This window comes from Narcine bancroftii, chromosome 6 (genome assembly GCF_036971445.1).
Source record: "Narcine bancroftii isolate sNarBan1 chromosome 6, sNarBan1.hap1, whole genome shotgun sequence".
NCBI lineage: Eukaryota > Metazoa > Chordata > Chondrichthyes > Torpediniformes > Narcinidae > Narcine > Narcine bancroftii.
In genome coordinates, this window is record NC_091474.1 from 99039588 (window position 1) to 99055178 (window position 15591).

The following is a 15591-nucleotide window of genomic DNA, read 5'->3' on the forward strand; positions in this document are numbered from 1 at the left end:
TTAAGTCTGGATCCGGATGTGCCAGGAACGTGGCTTTGGTTTGTGCTGGTTTGGACTCCTCGAATGCCTGGAGTGTCTCCGCAGACCAGCTGGGCTCCTTGTTACCTGCCTTAACGAGGCTACTGCTCCTGGGAGGAAGCGATGATAGAAATTCCCTGTCCCAAGGAATTCCTGCAGAGTTTTGAGGGTTTGGAACCTGGGAAAGTTCCGAATGACCTTGACTTCATCAGGCAAAGGGGTTGTTCATTCTCTGGAGATGAAACCCAAGGAAATTGATGGTGGACAAACTGAACTGGCACTTGGACAGGTTGATGGTTAGCCCAAAAGTCTGCAGCCCGGCAAACTGGCATTTTAAATGTTCTTTGTGCATCCTGGCATCTGGGCTGGCAATGAGGATGTCGTCCAGTAACACGAAAATCCCCTCTCTTGCCACTGCATCCATGAGACGCTGGAATGTTTGAGCTGTCCTTTTCAGCCGGAATGCTATTCTCAGGAACTCGTAAGTGGCCAAACGCAGTGATTCTGGCCATCTTCCAGACATCGTCCTGGCGCACTGGGGTCTGGTGGTAGCGCTTCGCCAGATCGAATTTGGAAAATATCTAGGCACCTTGGAGTCGTGCAGCAGAGTCCTGTATGTGCAGGATGGGGTATCTGTCTGGTACCGTTGCATCGTTGAGCTGTGGTAGTCTACGCAGGGGTGCCAGCAGCCAGAGTTCTTTGGGACCACGTGTACTGGCGAAGCCCACGGGCTGTTGGAACATCAGACGATCCCCAATTCCTTCATCGTAGCAAACTCAACCTTGGTTTGGAGGAGATTATCTTGCGGCAGTCACTACGCCTGCGCGTACACGGGTGGTCTGGTGGTCTTAATGTGGTGTTGCACACCATGTGCTGGTTCCACATTGTGGAAGAGCTGGGAAGTCAGCGAGCAGTGCGGTGTACTCTCTTTGTTCGAGAGTGTGGACTCCCAAAGGCTGGAAAGTGCGTTGGCGAGGGGCCAAACCTGGAAGGTGGTGGCATTAATCAGCCAGCATTGATTGAGGTCGACAGGCGTTCGTTCACCCAGAGAAAATCTGCTCCAAACACAGCCACTGAGGCAACGGTACAGTCTCGCCTAAAATCAGCATTCCTGGTGTGACACATGTTCTATAGGTAGGGATGGTTGAACCATTGGCGGCCTGTAGGGATAGGCCTCTGGCATCGTTCTTCTGCTCAAAGAATGTGTGCGGAACTAGGCTGATTTCTGCGCCGCTGTCTATCAGGAATTCCCGCAAAGGTAAAGCAGGCCTTTTCTGGTGCCAACCGCCGAGGCCACTAATGACGGCTGCTTGCTTGTTTCCCTGCATCGGACTGGGTTTGCTGCCTAAAAAGGTGCAGTGCAGTACTCACTGCCGGGCATTGCGGCCCCATCGACGGTGATAGTAGCAGTACCCTGCTGTTATGTTGCTGCGTTGTGGCTGGGCTGCTGAGATGGCTGCCATAGGGGCAGACAAGGTGGTCGAGGTTTGTTCAAATGGACTGCATGTGGATGGAGTCGGATTGCAGACTGCGGAAGATCCGGTCTGCTTCTCTCGCCACGAGGTGCGGTTTGGCAATGCCCGTGTTGGAGATGGACCAGCAACTTGGAAAGGAACAGGGCCTCACACAGGAAGTACTTGGAGTATCCATCTGCAAGGGCCACTAGCTCCTGCATCAGTCCTGAGGGGTTGCAATCACCAAGGCCCTGCTTGTTAACCACACAAATGGCCCGTTCATGCTGGCTAAGTTCAAATTACTCAAGCAAAAAGCATTTGCCATCCGCTAGTGGGTCGTTGACAAATGGGGCAACTTGCGCTGCTGTGGCAGGGTCCAAGGTGCTGACCACGTACTAGATCTTCGTGTCCTCAGCTGGTATTCCTCATAGGGCGAACTATGATTCTGCAAGTTGCAGCCAGCTATGTGGCTGGTTTGCCCAGAATGATGGAAAGTGGACACTTATGGCTTAAACTGCTGCGGGAGATTCATTGGTGGCCACTGCTTGGGCAATGGATGAGTCGGCAAGATTCATCTTGTTGCGTGTAGTGGGTTCTAAAAACATTAGAACCTGTTGGGGTCACCACTCTTTGGCTTGGCTTCGCGGACGAAGATTTATGGAAGGGTAATGTCCACGTCAGCTGCAGGCTCGTTTGTGGATGACAAGTCCGATGCGGGACAGGCAAACACGGTTGCAAGGGAAAATTGGTTGATTGGGGTTGGGTGTTGGGTTTTTCCTCCTTTGTCTTTTGTCAGTGAGGTGGGCTCTGCGGTCTTCTTCAAAGGAGGTTGCTGCCCACCGAACTGTGAGGCGCCAAGATGCACGGTTTGAGGCGATATCAGCCCACTGGCGGTGGTCAATGTGGCTGGCACCAAGAGGTTTCTTTAGGCAGTCCTTGTACCTCTTCTTTGGTGCACCTCTGTCTCGGTGGTCAGTGGAGAGCTCGCCATATAACACGATCTTGGGAAGGCGATGGTCCTCCATTCTGGAGACGTGACCTACCCAGCGCAGTTGGATCTTCAGCAGCGTGGATTCGATGCTGTCGGCCTCTGCCATCTCGAGTACTTCGATGTTAGGGTTGAAGTCGCTCCAGTGAATGTTGAGGATGGAGCGGAGACAACGCTGGTGGAAGCGTTCTAGGAGCCGTAGGTGATGCCGGTAGAGGACCCATGATTCGGAGCCGAACAGGAGTGTGAGTATGACAACGGCTCTGTATACGCTAATCTTTGTGAGGGTTTTCAGTTGTTTGTTTTTCCAGACTCTTTTGTGTAGTCTTCCAAAGGCGCTATTTGCCTTGGCGAGTCTGTTGTCTATCTCGTTGTCGATCCTTGCATCCGATGAAATGGTGCAGCCGAGATAGGTAAACTGGTTGACCATTTTGAGTTTTGTGTGCCCGATGGAGATGTGGGGGGTAGTCATGGTGGAGAGCTGGCTGATGGAGGACCTCAATTTTCTTCAGGCTGACTTCCAGGCCAAACATTTTGGCAGTTTCCGCAAAACAGGACATCAAGCGCTGAAGAGCTGGCTCTGATTGGGCAATTAAAGCGGCATCGTTTGCAGAGAGTAGTTCACGGACAAGTTGCTCTTGTGTCTTGGTGTGAGCTCACAGGAGCCTCAGATTGCCATCCATGCGGTACCGGATGTAAACAGCGTCTTCATTGTTGAGGTCTTTCATGGCTTGTTTCAGCATCATGCTGAAGAAGATTGAAAAGAGGGTTGGTGCGAGAACGCAGCCTTGCTTCACGCCATTGTTAATGGAGATGGGTTCAGAGAGCTCATTGCTGTATCTGACCCGACCTTGTTGGTTTTCGTGCAGTTGGATAACCATGTTTTTTTTTTAATTTTTTATTTTTCACACTATAAACCATATTGACCAAGATACATACGGACATTTTTCTTCTTAAATATATACATTGTCGTTTTCTCCCCCTTTTCCCCCTCTCTTCCCTCCCTCCCTCACTCCCTTCCCCATTTATTTAAAGTTCAATCTATAAGATACATTAAACCAGTTAAACAATGTTGTCACTTAATAAAAATAAACAAGAAATTTTACTGAGTCAGTTCTTTTCGTTATCTTCTCCTTCTGTCATTTTAGGTGGTGGAAGTCCACGGTAGGATTTCTCTTTTGTGTTTCATGTATGGCTTCCAGATTTGTTCGAATATTGTAATGTTATTTCTTAAATTATATGTTATTTTTTCTAATGGAATACATTTATTCATTTCTATATACCATTGTTGTATTCTCAAGTTGTCTTCTAATTTCCAGGTTGACATAATACATTTTTTTGCTACAGCTATGGCTATCTTAAATCATTTTTGTGCACCATCCAAATCGAGTCCAAATTCTTTGTTTCTTATATTACTTTGGAGGAAGATCTCTGGGTTTTTTGGTATATTGCTTTTTGTGATTTTATTTAATATCTGGTTTAGATCTTCCCAAAATTTTTCCACTTTCTCACATGTCCAAATTGCATGAATTGTTGTTCCCATTTCCTTTTTACAGCGAAAACATCTGTCTGATACTGTTGGATCCCTGCTGGATCTATTATTTCCTCTTCTATTTTGATTGGTACATTTTTATTGATTAATATAGCTACCCCTCTGGCTTTTGAATTATATAATGCTGCTGTTACATGTCCTATCCAATCTCTCTTTAATTTCTTGTGTTCCACTTCAGTTAGATGTGTTTCTTGTACGAATGCTATATCAATTTTTTTCTTTTTTCAGTAAATTTAACAGTTTCTTCCTTTTGATTTGGTTATGTATTCCATTAATATTTAAAGTCATATAGTTCAACATAGCCATTTCATACTTTGTTTATCTTTCCTTTCCGTTTCCTCATCACCACCTTCCCTTCTTATCCATTTCTGTTTTCTTTTTTTGAACACATTATAAGACAACATTTCTAAAACATAAAATATTTCCACTATTCTCATATCTAAAATTCCTTTAACCCCAATAGTCCCTCCCCTTTCTTAGTTGCCCTTTGTCTCTTGTCGGGCAACCACATCTCCCCTCTCCATTTGGATTTGCGAATCCGCTCGCAAGCGTCAACTGATTTTGCAGTGACTGTTATTCTTCCCCACCCAGCCCCCCCCAGAAAATATTTTAATCTTCATATATAACAAAGGTCACTCTCTTAATTCCCTCCTTACTTCCTTTCTTCCCTTTCTTTCCTTTCTTAGTTCTTACCTATACTCTATTGTTTATATATACACATATATATACATACTCACACATACATATAGTTTGTTGTCATTTTTGTTCTTGTTACATCTCTTCATCTCTCTCTGTGTTTTGTAGTTGTTCTGCAAATTTCGTGCTTCTTCTGGATCCGAGAATAGCTTGTTTTGCTGCCCTGGAATAACTATTTTAAGTACCGCTGGGTATTTTAACATAAGTTTTTAACCTTTTTTCCATAGGGTCATTTTTGCTGCATTGAACTCCTTCCTCTTCTTCAGGAGTTCAAAACTTCTATCTGGATAGAAAAAATTTTTTTGACCCTTGTATTCCGGTGGTTTTTTGTCTTCTCTTATTTTATTCATTGCCTTCTCCAATATATTTTCTCTTGTATATCGTAGGAATTTTACTAGAATGGATCTTGGGTTTTGTTGTGGTTGTGGTTTAGGGGCTAATGTTCTGTGTGCGCTTTCTATTTCCATTTCTTCCTGTAATTCTGGTCTTCCTAGGACCCTGGGGATCCATTCTTTTATAAATTCTTTTATATTTTTGCCTTCTTTATCTTCCTTAAGGCCCACTATCTTTATATTGTTTCTTCTATTATAATTTTCCATTATATCTATCTTCTGAGCTAACAGCTCCTGTGACTCTTGAACTTTTTTTTATCAGATTCTTCTAATTTCTTTTTTAAGTCATCTACTTCCACTTCTATGGCTGTTTCTCGTTCTTCCACCTTGTCTACTCTTTTTCCTATATCTGTCATGATCATCTCTAATCTATTTACTTTTTCTTCTGTACTTTTTATTCTTTTTATTTCACTGAATTCTTGTGACTGCCATTCTTTTACTGTTTCCATATATTCTTTAAAAAAATATATATCCATGTACTTACCCTTCCCTTCATCTTCCTTTTCTCTGTGTTCTTCCTCCTTCTCTTCTGAGTCGACTCCAGGGTCTGTGTCCTTTACCTCTGTCTCTTCTGGTTTTCTTGTTGGGTTGTTTGTTTTATTTTGTTGGGTATTTTTGGTCTTCTTATTTTTATTAGAAGTGTCTTGGTGTTGGTCTTCTTCCTCTGGATTGGTCATCTGTTGTTTCTTTGATTTCTTATTTTTACTCTCTTCCTTGATCTCGTTATTTTCTATGTTTACCTCTTGCTGTTGTGTTGTAGTTGCCTGTTTCAGCTGTGGAGATCTCCTCAGCTGGTCCCCCCTCCCGTCAGTGTTATTTTTGTCTTGCGCGTGAGCCATTTTTGTAGTCCCGAGTTCGGGGCTTCGACTGACCTAGGGAGCGGGCTTCTCTCTCCACAGCCGGCCTCCTCGTACAGGTAAGGCCTTCACCTTCTTATTCCAACGTCTTACCTTCTTCTTTTCTTCCCGTTGTTTTTGGTTTTTCTTTCTTCACTGCCATTTTCACCACACTTTTACTTTCACTTTGTTATGGTTTTTATGTTTGTGCCTTTGTTTTTTCTCTACCTTTTTTTAACTTTTCTGGAGAGGGCTGGAGTTCCCCTACCGGCCACTACTCCATTACGTGACTCCAGTTGGACAACCATGTTGAGGAACTTTGGGGGGCATACGAGGCGCTCTAGTTTTTGCCAAAGCCCTTTCCTGCTCACGGTGTCGAAGGTTTTGGTGAGGTCAACAAAGGTGATGTAGAGTTCTTTATTTTGTTCTCTGCACTTTTCTTGGAGCTGTCTGAGGGCAAAGACCATGTCAGTAGTTCCTCTGTTTGCGCGAAAGCCGCACTGTGATTCTGGGAGAACATTCTCGGCGACACTAAGTATTATTCTGTTTAGGAGAATCCTAGCGAAGATTTTGCCTGCAATGGAGAGCAGCGAGATTCCCCTGTAGTTTGAGCAGTCTGACTTCTCACCTTTTTTTTGTACAGGGTGATGATGATGTCATCACGAAGGTCCTGAGGCAGCTTTCCTTGGTCCTAGCAGAGCTTGAAAAACTCATGCAGTTTGGCATGGAGAGTTTTGCCGCCAGCCTTCAAGACCTCTGGGGGGATTCCATCCATACCTGCTGCTTTGCAACTTTTCAGTTGTTCATTTGCCTTATATGTCTCTTCCCGGGTGAGGACCTCATCCAACTATAGCCTTGGGGGCTGTTGAGGGAGCTGGAGCAGGGCGGATTCTTGAACTGAGCGGTTGGCACTGAAAGATGCTCACAAACTCGAACTAGTATGCTGGAACATCAGAACCATGCTGGACAAGGCTGACAGCCACCGACCTGAACGTCAGTCTGCCCTCATCGCACATGAACACCTCAGACTCTACATCGACATAGCCGCTCTCAGCGAAGTCCGTCTTGCAGATGTAGGCAGCCTCCAACAATGCAGCGCGGGCTACACACTCTACTGGTCTGGCAAGCCTATGGATGAACGACGCCTATCTGGTGTAGGCTTCATGGTCAAGAACTCCATTGCCTCCATACTCGAAAACCTCCCAACAGGCCACTCGGACCGGATCATGTCCATGCGACTCCCCCTTCAAAACAAGCGTTGCATCACCCTCATCTGTGTCTGTGCTCAACTCTCCAGGCGGAACCAGCAGAAAAGGACAAGTTCTACACAGATCTGCGCAACCTCATTCAACGCACCCCTCCAGCCAACAAGGTTGTCATCCTTGGCGACTTCAACGCTCGCGTCGGTAAAGACTTAGAAACCTGGCCAGGAATCCTGGGCAAGCATGGTGTCGGCAAGTGCAACGACAACGGGCGCCTCCTGTTGGACCTCTGCGCAGAACAGTGGCTTGTCATTACAAACACCCTTTTTCAGCAGAGGGACAGCCTGAACACTACCTGGATGCATCCCCGATCCAAACACTGGCACCTCCTGGACTACGTCCTGGTGCGAGAAAGAGACAAATGAGATGTGCTCCACACCAGGGTCATGCCCAGCGCGGAATGCCACACTGACCACCGGCTGGTTCGCTGCAAGCTCAACCTTCACTTCAAGCCAAAGTCCAGGAACAGTAAAGCCCCCAGAAAGAGGTTCAATGTTGGAAACTTGCAGTCAGACAAAATGAGAGGAAACCTCCAGGCAAACCTCAAAGCAAAGCTCGAGGATGCAATCCGCCTCACGGACTCGACCCCTGAAACCCTCTGGTATCAGCTGAAGACTACCATACTGCAATCCACTGAAGAGGTACTGGGCTTCTCCTCCAGGAAAAACAAGGACTGGTTCGACGAAAACAACCAGGAAATCCAGGAGCTGCTGGCAAAGAAGCGAGCTGCCCACCAGGGTCACCTTGCAAAGCCATCCTGGCCAGAGAAGAAACGAGCCTTCCGTCGCGCATGCAGCCATCTTCAGCGCAAACTCCGGGAGATCCAAAATGAGTGGTGGACTAGCCTCGCCAAACGAACCCAGCTCAGCGCGGACTTTGGTGACTTCAGGGGTTTTTATGAGGCTCTAAAGGCTGTGTACGGCCCCTCACCCAAAGTCCAAAGCCCGCTGCGCAGCTCAGACGGCAAAGTCCTCAGCGACAAGATCTCCATCCTCAACCGATGGTCAGAACACTTCCAATCTCTTTCAGGGGTCACCACTAGAGCACTGCTAAAGGCAGAGCTGCTGAAATAAATGCCGTCCACACCAAGCAAACCAGTAACTGCTGTTTATTCAAACCACACGCCTTCCTTTTGGGGGGGGGGGGGGTGGCGACAGGCTCACGGGAATGATGTCATAATGCTGCCGTTCCCCTGGCAACGCGCTCCTGCAGTCTGGATCTTTGTCGCGGTGGGGGGAAAGCCCCTGTGGCCTTCTGCGCTGGCTGTTCACTACAGTGATTCGGCCCGTCATGTGGGGTTGACCCGGCCCGCTGCAGGTTACCCCTTCTTTCCTGTCGACCTGCTGAGTTTCTCCAGCACATTTGTGTTTTGTGGTTGACCTGGCATCTGCAGACTTCTTTGTTTAACTTGAATCCCACACCCTATTCCCACATTGACACGTCTGCATGGCCTCAGGTTCTGCCAGGTTGAGGCCACTCATAGGTTGGAGTTGTAACATCTTATATCCCATCTCGGCAGTCTCCAAACAGGTGGCATCAGGATCGACCTCCAAGTCATGCTGCAGCTGTACCAGACTTTGGTTAGCCCACACTTGGACGACTATGTCACCCCCTTCCAGAAAGAATGTGGAGACTTTGGAAAGGGTACAGAGGTTTACCAGGATGTGGCTTTGGAAAGGCTACAGAGGTTTACCAGGATGTGGCTTTGGAAAGGGTACAGAGGTTTACCAGGATGTGGCTTTGGAAAGGGTACAGAGGTTTACCAGGATGTGGCCTGGTGTAGATGTTATGAGCTGTAGGGAGAAATTGGGTACACTTGGTTTATTTTCTCTGGAGCATTGGAGATTGAAGGGAGACCTGATGGTGGTTTATAAAATCTTGAGAGGGGTGCCTGTGCTCAGCAAAATAATGACAAGGAGGACCTGACCTTGGCGGCTGCCATTTTATGATTGGCGCTGTGTTGGGCTACGAAGTAGAATGACCGGTCATTAAAGAATCAGGTTTGTTGAGACTTGAGAACTGGGGGTTGGGTGGGGGGGGGGTGGTGGGTGCTGCCTCTGAGTCTGCCTGAGCGCTTCCGTCGTGGTCCTGAAGTGCCCCAGTGAGCTCTGGAAGTACTGCACCCCTAGCGGGGTGGTCGGTCAGAATCTATTCCCCAGGGGAAAAGTATCTTGCACTTGGGTTTAAGGAGATGGGGAGGAAGTTCAAATGAGATTCGTGGGCCAAATCTTTTACAAACCACGTGGTGGGTGCCTGGAACAGGCTGCCAGGGATAGTGGTGGAAGCAGACATTATAGTAGTATTAAAGAGCCGTCTCTCTGAATGGAAGGGCACCTTATCATGTGGAAGCAGTTTGATTTGTGCATCATGTCTGGCATAGATATGTGTTCCTTGGGTTTCAGACCTGGAATGTAACTTATTGAAACCGAATCCAAAATTGTCTGCCACACTAGGATGCGGAAATGACAGATAATGATGATGAGAATGATCCTGGAAACCCAAAGGAGGAGGAGGAACAGAGCAAACGTTTGGAGAAAAAGCGGATATTGAAGGAAATGTTTGACGTTGAATATGACGACGGTGATGGGACTTACTTCAGCGATTTGAAGGATGAAATGCAGAAACAAGTACAGGTAGAAATAGATATTTATTCAGATTTGAACTGTGCATGTCAACAGTTTAAGATCACACTAAATCTTTTGAAATGCCTTGATTTGTATAACTGTTCTTTAATTGGCTCCTTGTTTGATGGTTGTAACTCCTTTTTCTCTCTGTTAACACAGTTTTATTTTTTGTCCGTTTCCTGATCACTGCAGTTTGATGAAATTTAAAATGAAAATGAATTACATTTAAATTTCATGTACAGCCTGAATTGAGTCAATTTCAGTTTGCTACTATTTTGAGTATAATGCTGCAAAAATTAAAAAGAATCGTGACTTCAGATGAATTTTTTGTTTCTTCCCAAAGCGTAACCGTGCTGAATTTGATGACCAAAATGACAAAATTCGAGTTCAGTATGAAGGTTTCAGACCTGGAATGTATATACGAGTTGAGATCGAGAACGTGCCCTTCGAATTTGTGGCGAATTTTGACTCGAGTTACCCATTGATACTCGGAGGCTTGGGAAGCAGCGAAGGAAATGTGGGATACCTGCAGGTAATTTGTCAAAAGTGGGTAGAAATTCCAAGGTCTTGCACAAGATCACTGCCAGAGAAGTTGCGGCTGAGATAAAGGTTAGATGATTGGACAGGATAATAGGTTAAACAGAGTGAAGGATTTGGGGGAAGGAATTTTAAAACCAAGCATGGCAGTCAACTGTGGGCACAGGATATTGGAGTATGTGGGGATACATACTTGAAGATTTATGGAAGTGGAGGAGATGTGCAAATCAATGTAGGGACTCGAATGTGGTTGAGTATTTTATAATTGAGGCATTGTTTGGCTGGCAAACAACAGATCAATGAGCTTAGGAAGAAAAGAGCAATTGGTGCAAGATAGGATATGGACAACAATTACAAACAGATATTGATTTTTTAAAAAGAGACAAACCAATTAAGATGTTACCATGAAAGTAGAATGAAGCACTTGTGGTTTTTTTTTTGAAAATTTTATTTTTCATTTGCATCAATACATATAATTCTTCATCAAATAACAATACAATGTAATAAAAATGATACAAAATGATATTCCCCTCCCTCTCCCTCCCCTCAAAGAAAGAGAGAAAAAAGAAAAAAACACTTGAATTTACTTATCATTCACTATTTAAATATTCCTAACATCTTATTCTATCCTGTTCTGATTAACTGGGAGGAGTGGGTGTTATGGATGATGTGGATGGACTAACTGATGAAATCCATAATATAAAAATTCTCAGGTTAATTCTTTAAATTATGTAATCTTTTCCAATTATATAATTTTAAATTTCCATATGCCATCTATCCAATCTTATACAATTATCCAACTTCCATGTTACTGGGATGTGTTTCCGTGCCATTCAAAAATTTTTGTTGATATTTGTTGAACTTCAGTTTAGTATCGGTGTCATATAAATCACCAAGCAAAAATATTCTGGGATCTTTTGGTATCTGTATCTTCATAATTTGTCCCAATAATATATTTAAGTTTTCCCAAAATTTTTCCACAAAACCAAACTGCATGTAATAGGGTTCCTGTTTCTTTGTTACAACTGAAACATTTGTCAGAACAATTTGAATTGTCCATGTAATTTATCTTATGCCATTTGATATCTAACATTAATTGTATTGGTTATACTCTCCTGGCACAATCTTGACCAGACCTTGTCATGAATTTGTATATTTAAATCTTTTTCCCATTTTCATTACTAAAATAGTTCCTTTTCCTGCTTTGTCTTGTAATTGTACATACATATTAGTAATAAATTTATCAATAAATGTATGAATTATTAAATACTCAAAAGGGCTTTGTTCCAGAAGTCTAAAATACACGCCTAATTTCTTTTTTAATATGATTTAAGCTGATAGTATAAAGAAATAGTTTTATTTGGTATATTGTATTTCTCTTTTGTTTGTTCAATAGTCAAGAAAAAAGAACCTAAGAAACAATATTTTATCTTCTTTATCCTATTATTGTGCCAGATATCAAAGAAAGAATTATTAAAATAAAAGGAATGTGGATTCTGCTTTAACATCATCTTAGCTATTTGGCAGTTCTTAATTCCTCTTTCTATATGAATTCCATTCCATATCTTGAATAAATGTTTTACAATTGGTACTCCTTTTGAAAGTTCCTCGTTCCATTTATACAAAAAATGCTCTGGATTAGTTTCTCCTATATTATTCATTTCAATCTGTACCCTCGCTGTCTTCTCCCCATTTTGATAACAGGAGGATAGAAATATTAATTGAGCTGCTTTATAATAATTTTTTTAATTTGGCAACTGTGTTTCCAAGTTAGTTTCTCCAAAGCTATCCTTGGCATTTTATCATGTCAATTAAATTTTCTTACACTTATTTATTTCTTGAAAAAATTTTATTGGTATAAGAATGGGTAATAACTGAAGTAAATATTGCAACCTCAGAAAAATATTCATCTTTATACAATTTACCCTCCCTATTAAAGTTATTGGTAAACCTTTACATCTTCATCAATTTTTTCTGTAATTGTAGATAATTTAATCTAAATAAATTATTTAAATTTCTATCAATATTAATTTCTAAATATTTAATTGCTTCCTTTTGCCACTTAAATCTCATCACTTGCTTACTTAATGTATAGTCCCATCATTCATAGGCATCACTTCACCAATGTAGGAAATTGACTTTATAACCTGATATCAAACCATATTCTGCCAATCATACATTTATTTTCTTCACCTAAGAGCTCCTTTGCTTAGGCCCGAGGACAGGTCCACGTCCTCCCCCTCCACGTCCTCCCCCTCAAAAGATGCTCACAAACTCAAGCTAGCATGCTGGAACATCAGAACCATGCTAGACAAGGCCGACAGACACCGACCTGAACGTCGGACTGCCCTCAACGCACATGAACTCCTCAGACTTGACATCGACATAGTCGCTCTCAGCAAAGTCCACCTTGCAGATGTAGGCAGCCTCCAAGAATGCGGCGTGGGCTACACACTCTACTGGTCTGGCAAGCCTATGGATGAACGACGCCTATCTGGTGTAGGCTTCATGGTCAAGAACTCCATTGCCTCCAAACTCGAAAACCTCCCGACAGGCCACTCGGACCGGATCATGTCCATGCGACTACCTCTTCAAAACAACCGTTGCATCACCCTCATTAGTGTCAATGCTCCAACCCTCCAGGCGGAACAAGCAGAAAAGGACAAGTTCTACACTGATCTGCGCAACCTCATTCAACGCACCCCTCCAGCCAACAAGGTTGTCATCCTTGGCGACTTCAACACTCGCGTCGGTAAAGACTTAGAAACCTGGCCAGGAATCCTGGGCAAGCATGGTGTCGGCAAGTGCAATGAAAATGGGCGCCTCCTGTTGGACCTCTGCGCAGAACAGCGGCTTGTCATTACAAACACCCTTTTTCAGCAGAGGGACAGCCTGAAGACTACCTGGATGCATCCCCGATCCAAACACTGGCACCTCCTGGACTACGTCCTGGTGCGAGAAAGAGACAAACAAGATGTGCTCCACACCAGGGTCATGCCCAGTGCGGAATGCCACACTGACCACCGGCTGGTTTGCTGCAAGCTCAACCTTCACTTCAAGCCAAAGCCCAGGAACAGTAAAGCCTCCAGAAAGAGGTTCAATGTTGGAAACCTGCAGTCAGACGAAGTGAGAGGAAACGTCCAGGCAAACCTCAAAGCAAAGCTCGAGGATGCAATCCGCCTCATGGACTCGTCCCCTGAAACCCTCTGGGATCAGCTGAAGACTACAATACTGCAATCCACTGAAGAGGTACTGGGCTTCTCCTCCAGGAAAAACAAGGACTGGTTCGACGAAAACAGTCAGGAAATCCAGGAGCTGCTGGCAAAGAAGCAATCTGCCCACCAGGCTAACCTTACAAAGCCGTCCTGTCCAGAGAAGAAACAAGCCTTCTGTCGTGCATGCAGCCATCTTCAGCGCAAACTCCGGGAGATCCAAAATGAGTGGTGGACTAGCCTCGCCAAACGAACCCAGCTCAGCGCAGACATTGGCGACTTCAGGAATTTTTACGATGCTCTAAAGGCTGTGTAAGGCCCCTCACCCCAAGTCCAAAGCCCGCTGTGCAGCTCAGGCGGCAAAGTCCTCCTCAGCGACAAGATCTCCATCCTCAACCGATGGTCAGAACACTTCCAATCTCTTTTCAGTGCCAACCGCTCAGTCCAAGATTCCGCCCTGCTCCAGCTCCCTTAACAGCCCCTAAGGCTAGAGCTGGATGAGGTCCTCACCCGGGAAGAGACATATAAGGCAATTGAACAGCTGAAAAGTGGCAAAGCAGCAGATATGGATGGAATCCCCCCAGAGATCTGGAAGGCTGGCAGCAAAACTCTCCATGCCAAACTGCATGAGTTTTTCAAGCTTTGCTGGGACCAAGGAAAACTGCCTCAGGACCTTCGTGATGCCATCATCATCACCCTGTACAAAAACAAAGGCGAGAATCAGACTGCTCAAACTACAGGGGAATCACGCTGCTCTCCATTGCAGGCAAAATCTTCGCTAGGATTCTCCTAAATAGAATAATACCTAGTGTCACCGAGAATGTTCTCCCAGAATCACAGTGCGGCTTTCACGCAAACAGAGGAACTACTGACATGGTCTTTGCCCTCAGACAGCTCCAAGAAAAGTGCAGAGAACAAAACAAAGGACTCTACATCACCTTTGTTGACCTCACCAAAGCCTTCGACACCGTGAGCAGGAAAGGGCTTTGGCAAATACTAGAGCGCCTCAGATGCCTCCCAAAGTTCCTCAACATGGTTATCCAACTGCATGAAAACCAACAAGGTCAGGTCAGATACAGCAATGAGCTCTCTGAACCCTTCTCCATAAACAATGGCGTGAAGCAAGGCTGCGTTCTCGCACCAACCCTCTTTTTAATCTTCTTCAGCATGATGCTGAACCAAGCCATGAAAGACCTCAACAATGAAGATGCTGTTTACATCCGGTACCGCACGGATGGCAATCTCTTCAATCTGAGGTGCCTGAAAGCTCACACCAAGGCACAAGAGCAACTTGTCCGTGAACTATTCTTTGCAGACGATGCCGCTTTAGTTGCTCATTCAGAGCCAGCTCTTCAGCGCTTGATGTCCTGTTTTGTGGAAACTGCCAAAATGTTTGGCCTGGAAGTCAGCCTGAAGAAAATTGAGGTCCTCCATCAGCCAGCTCCCCACCATGACTACCAGCCCCCCCACATCTCCATTGGGCACACAAAACTCAAAACGGTCAACCAGTTTACCTATCTCGGCTGCACCATTTCATCGGATGCAAGGATCGACAACGAGATAAACAACAGACTCGCCAAGGTAAATTGCGCCTTTGGAAGACTACACAAAAGAGTCTGGAAAAACAAACAACTGAAAGCCCTCACAAAGATTAGCGTATACAGAGCCATTGTCATACCCACACTCCTGTACGGCTCCGAATCATGGGTCCTAGAATGCTTCCACCAGCGTTGTCTCCGCTCCATCCTCAACATTCATTGGAGCGACTTCAACCCTAACATCGAAGTACTCGAGATGGCAGAGGCAGACAGCATCGAATCCACGCTGTTGAAGATCAAACTGCGCTGGGTAGGTCACGTCTCCAGAATGGAGGACAATCGCCTTCCCAAGATCGTGTTATATGGCGAGCTCTCCACTGGCCATCGTGTCAGAGGTGCACCATAGAAGAGGCACAAGGACTGCCTAAAGAAATCTCTTGGTGCCTGCCACATTGATCACCGCCAGTGAGCTGATATCGCCT

The 15591-nt window shown here is 45.0% G+C and overlaps 1 protein-coding gene across 3 annotated transcripts in view; it reads left to right on the top strand.

Moving 5' to 3' along the window:
• bms1 (BMS1 ribosome biogenesis factor) overlaps window positions 1–15591 on the top strand; it is a 165970-nt gene that overhangs the window by 123275 nt on the left and 27104 nt on the right. For all 3 annotated transcript variants that reach the window (XM_069885875.1, XM_069885876.1, XM_069885877.1), the window contains exons 15-16: window positions 9652–9831; window positions 10166–10354. In XM_069885875.1, coding sequence (XP_069741976.1) covers window positions 9652–9831; window positions 10166–10354 — 369 coding nt within the window. The remainder of the gene's footprint in view (window positions 1–9651; window positions 9832–10165; window positions 10355–15591) is intronic.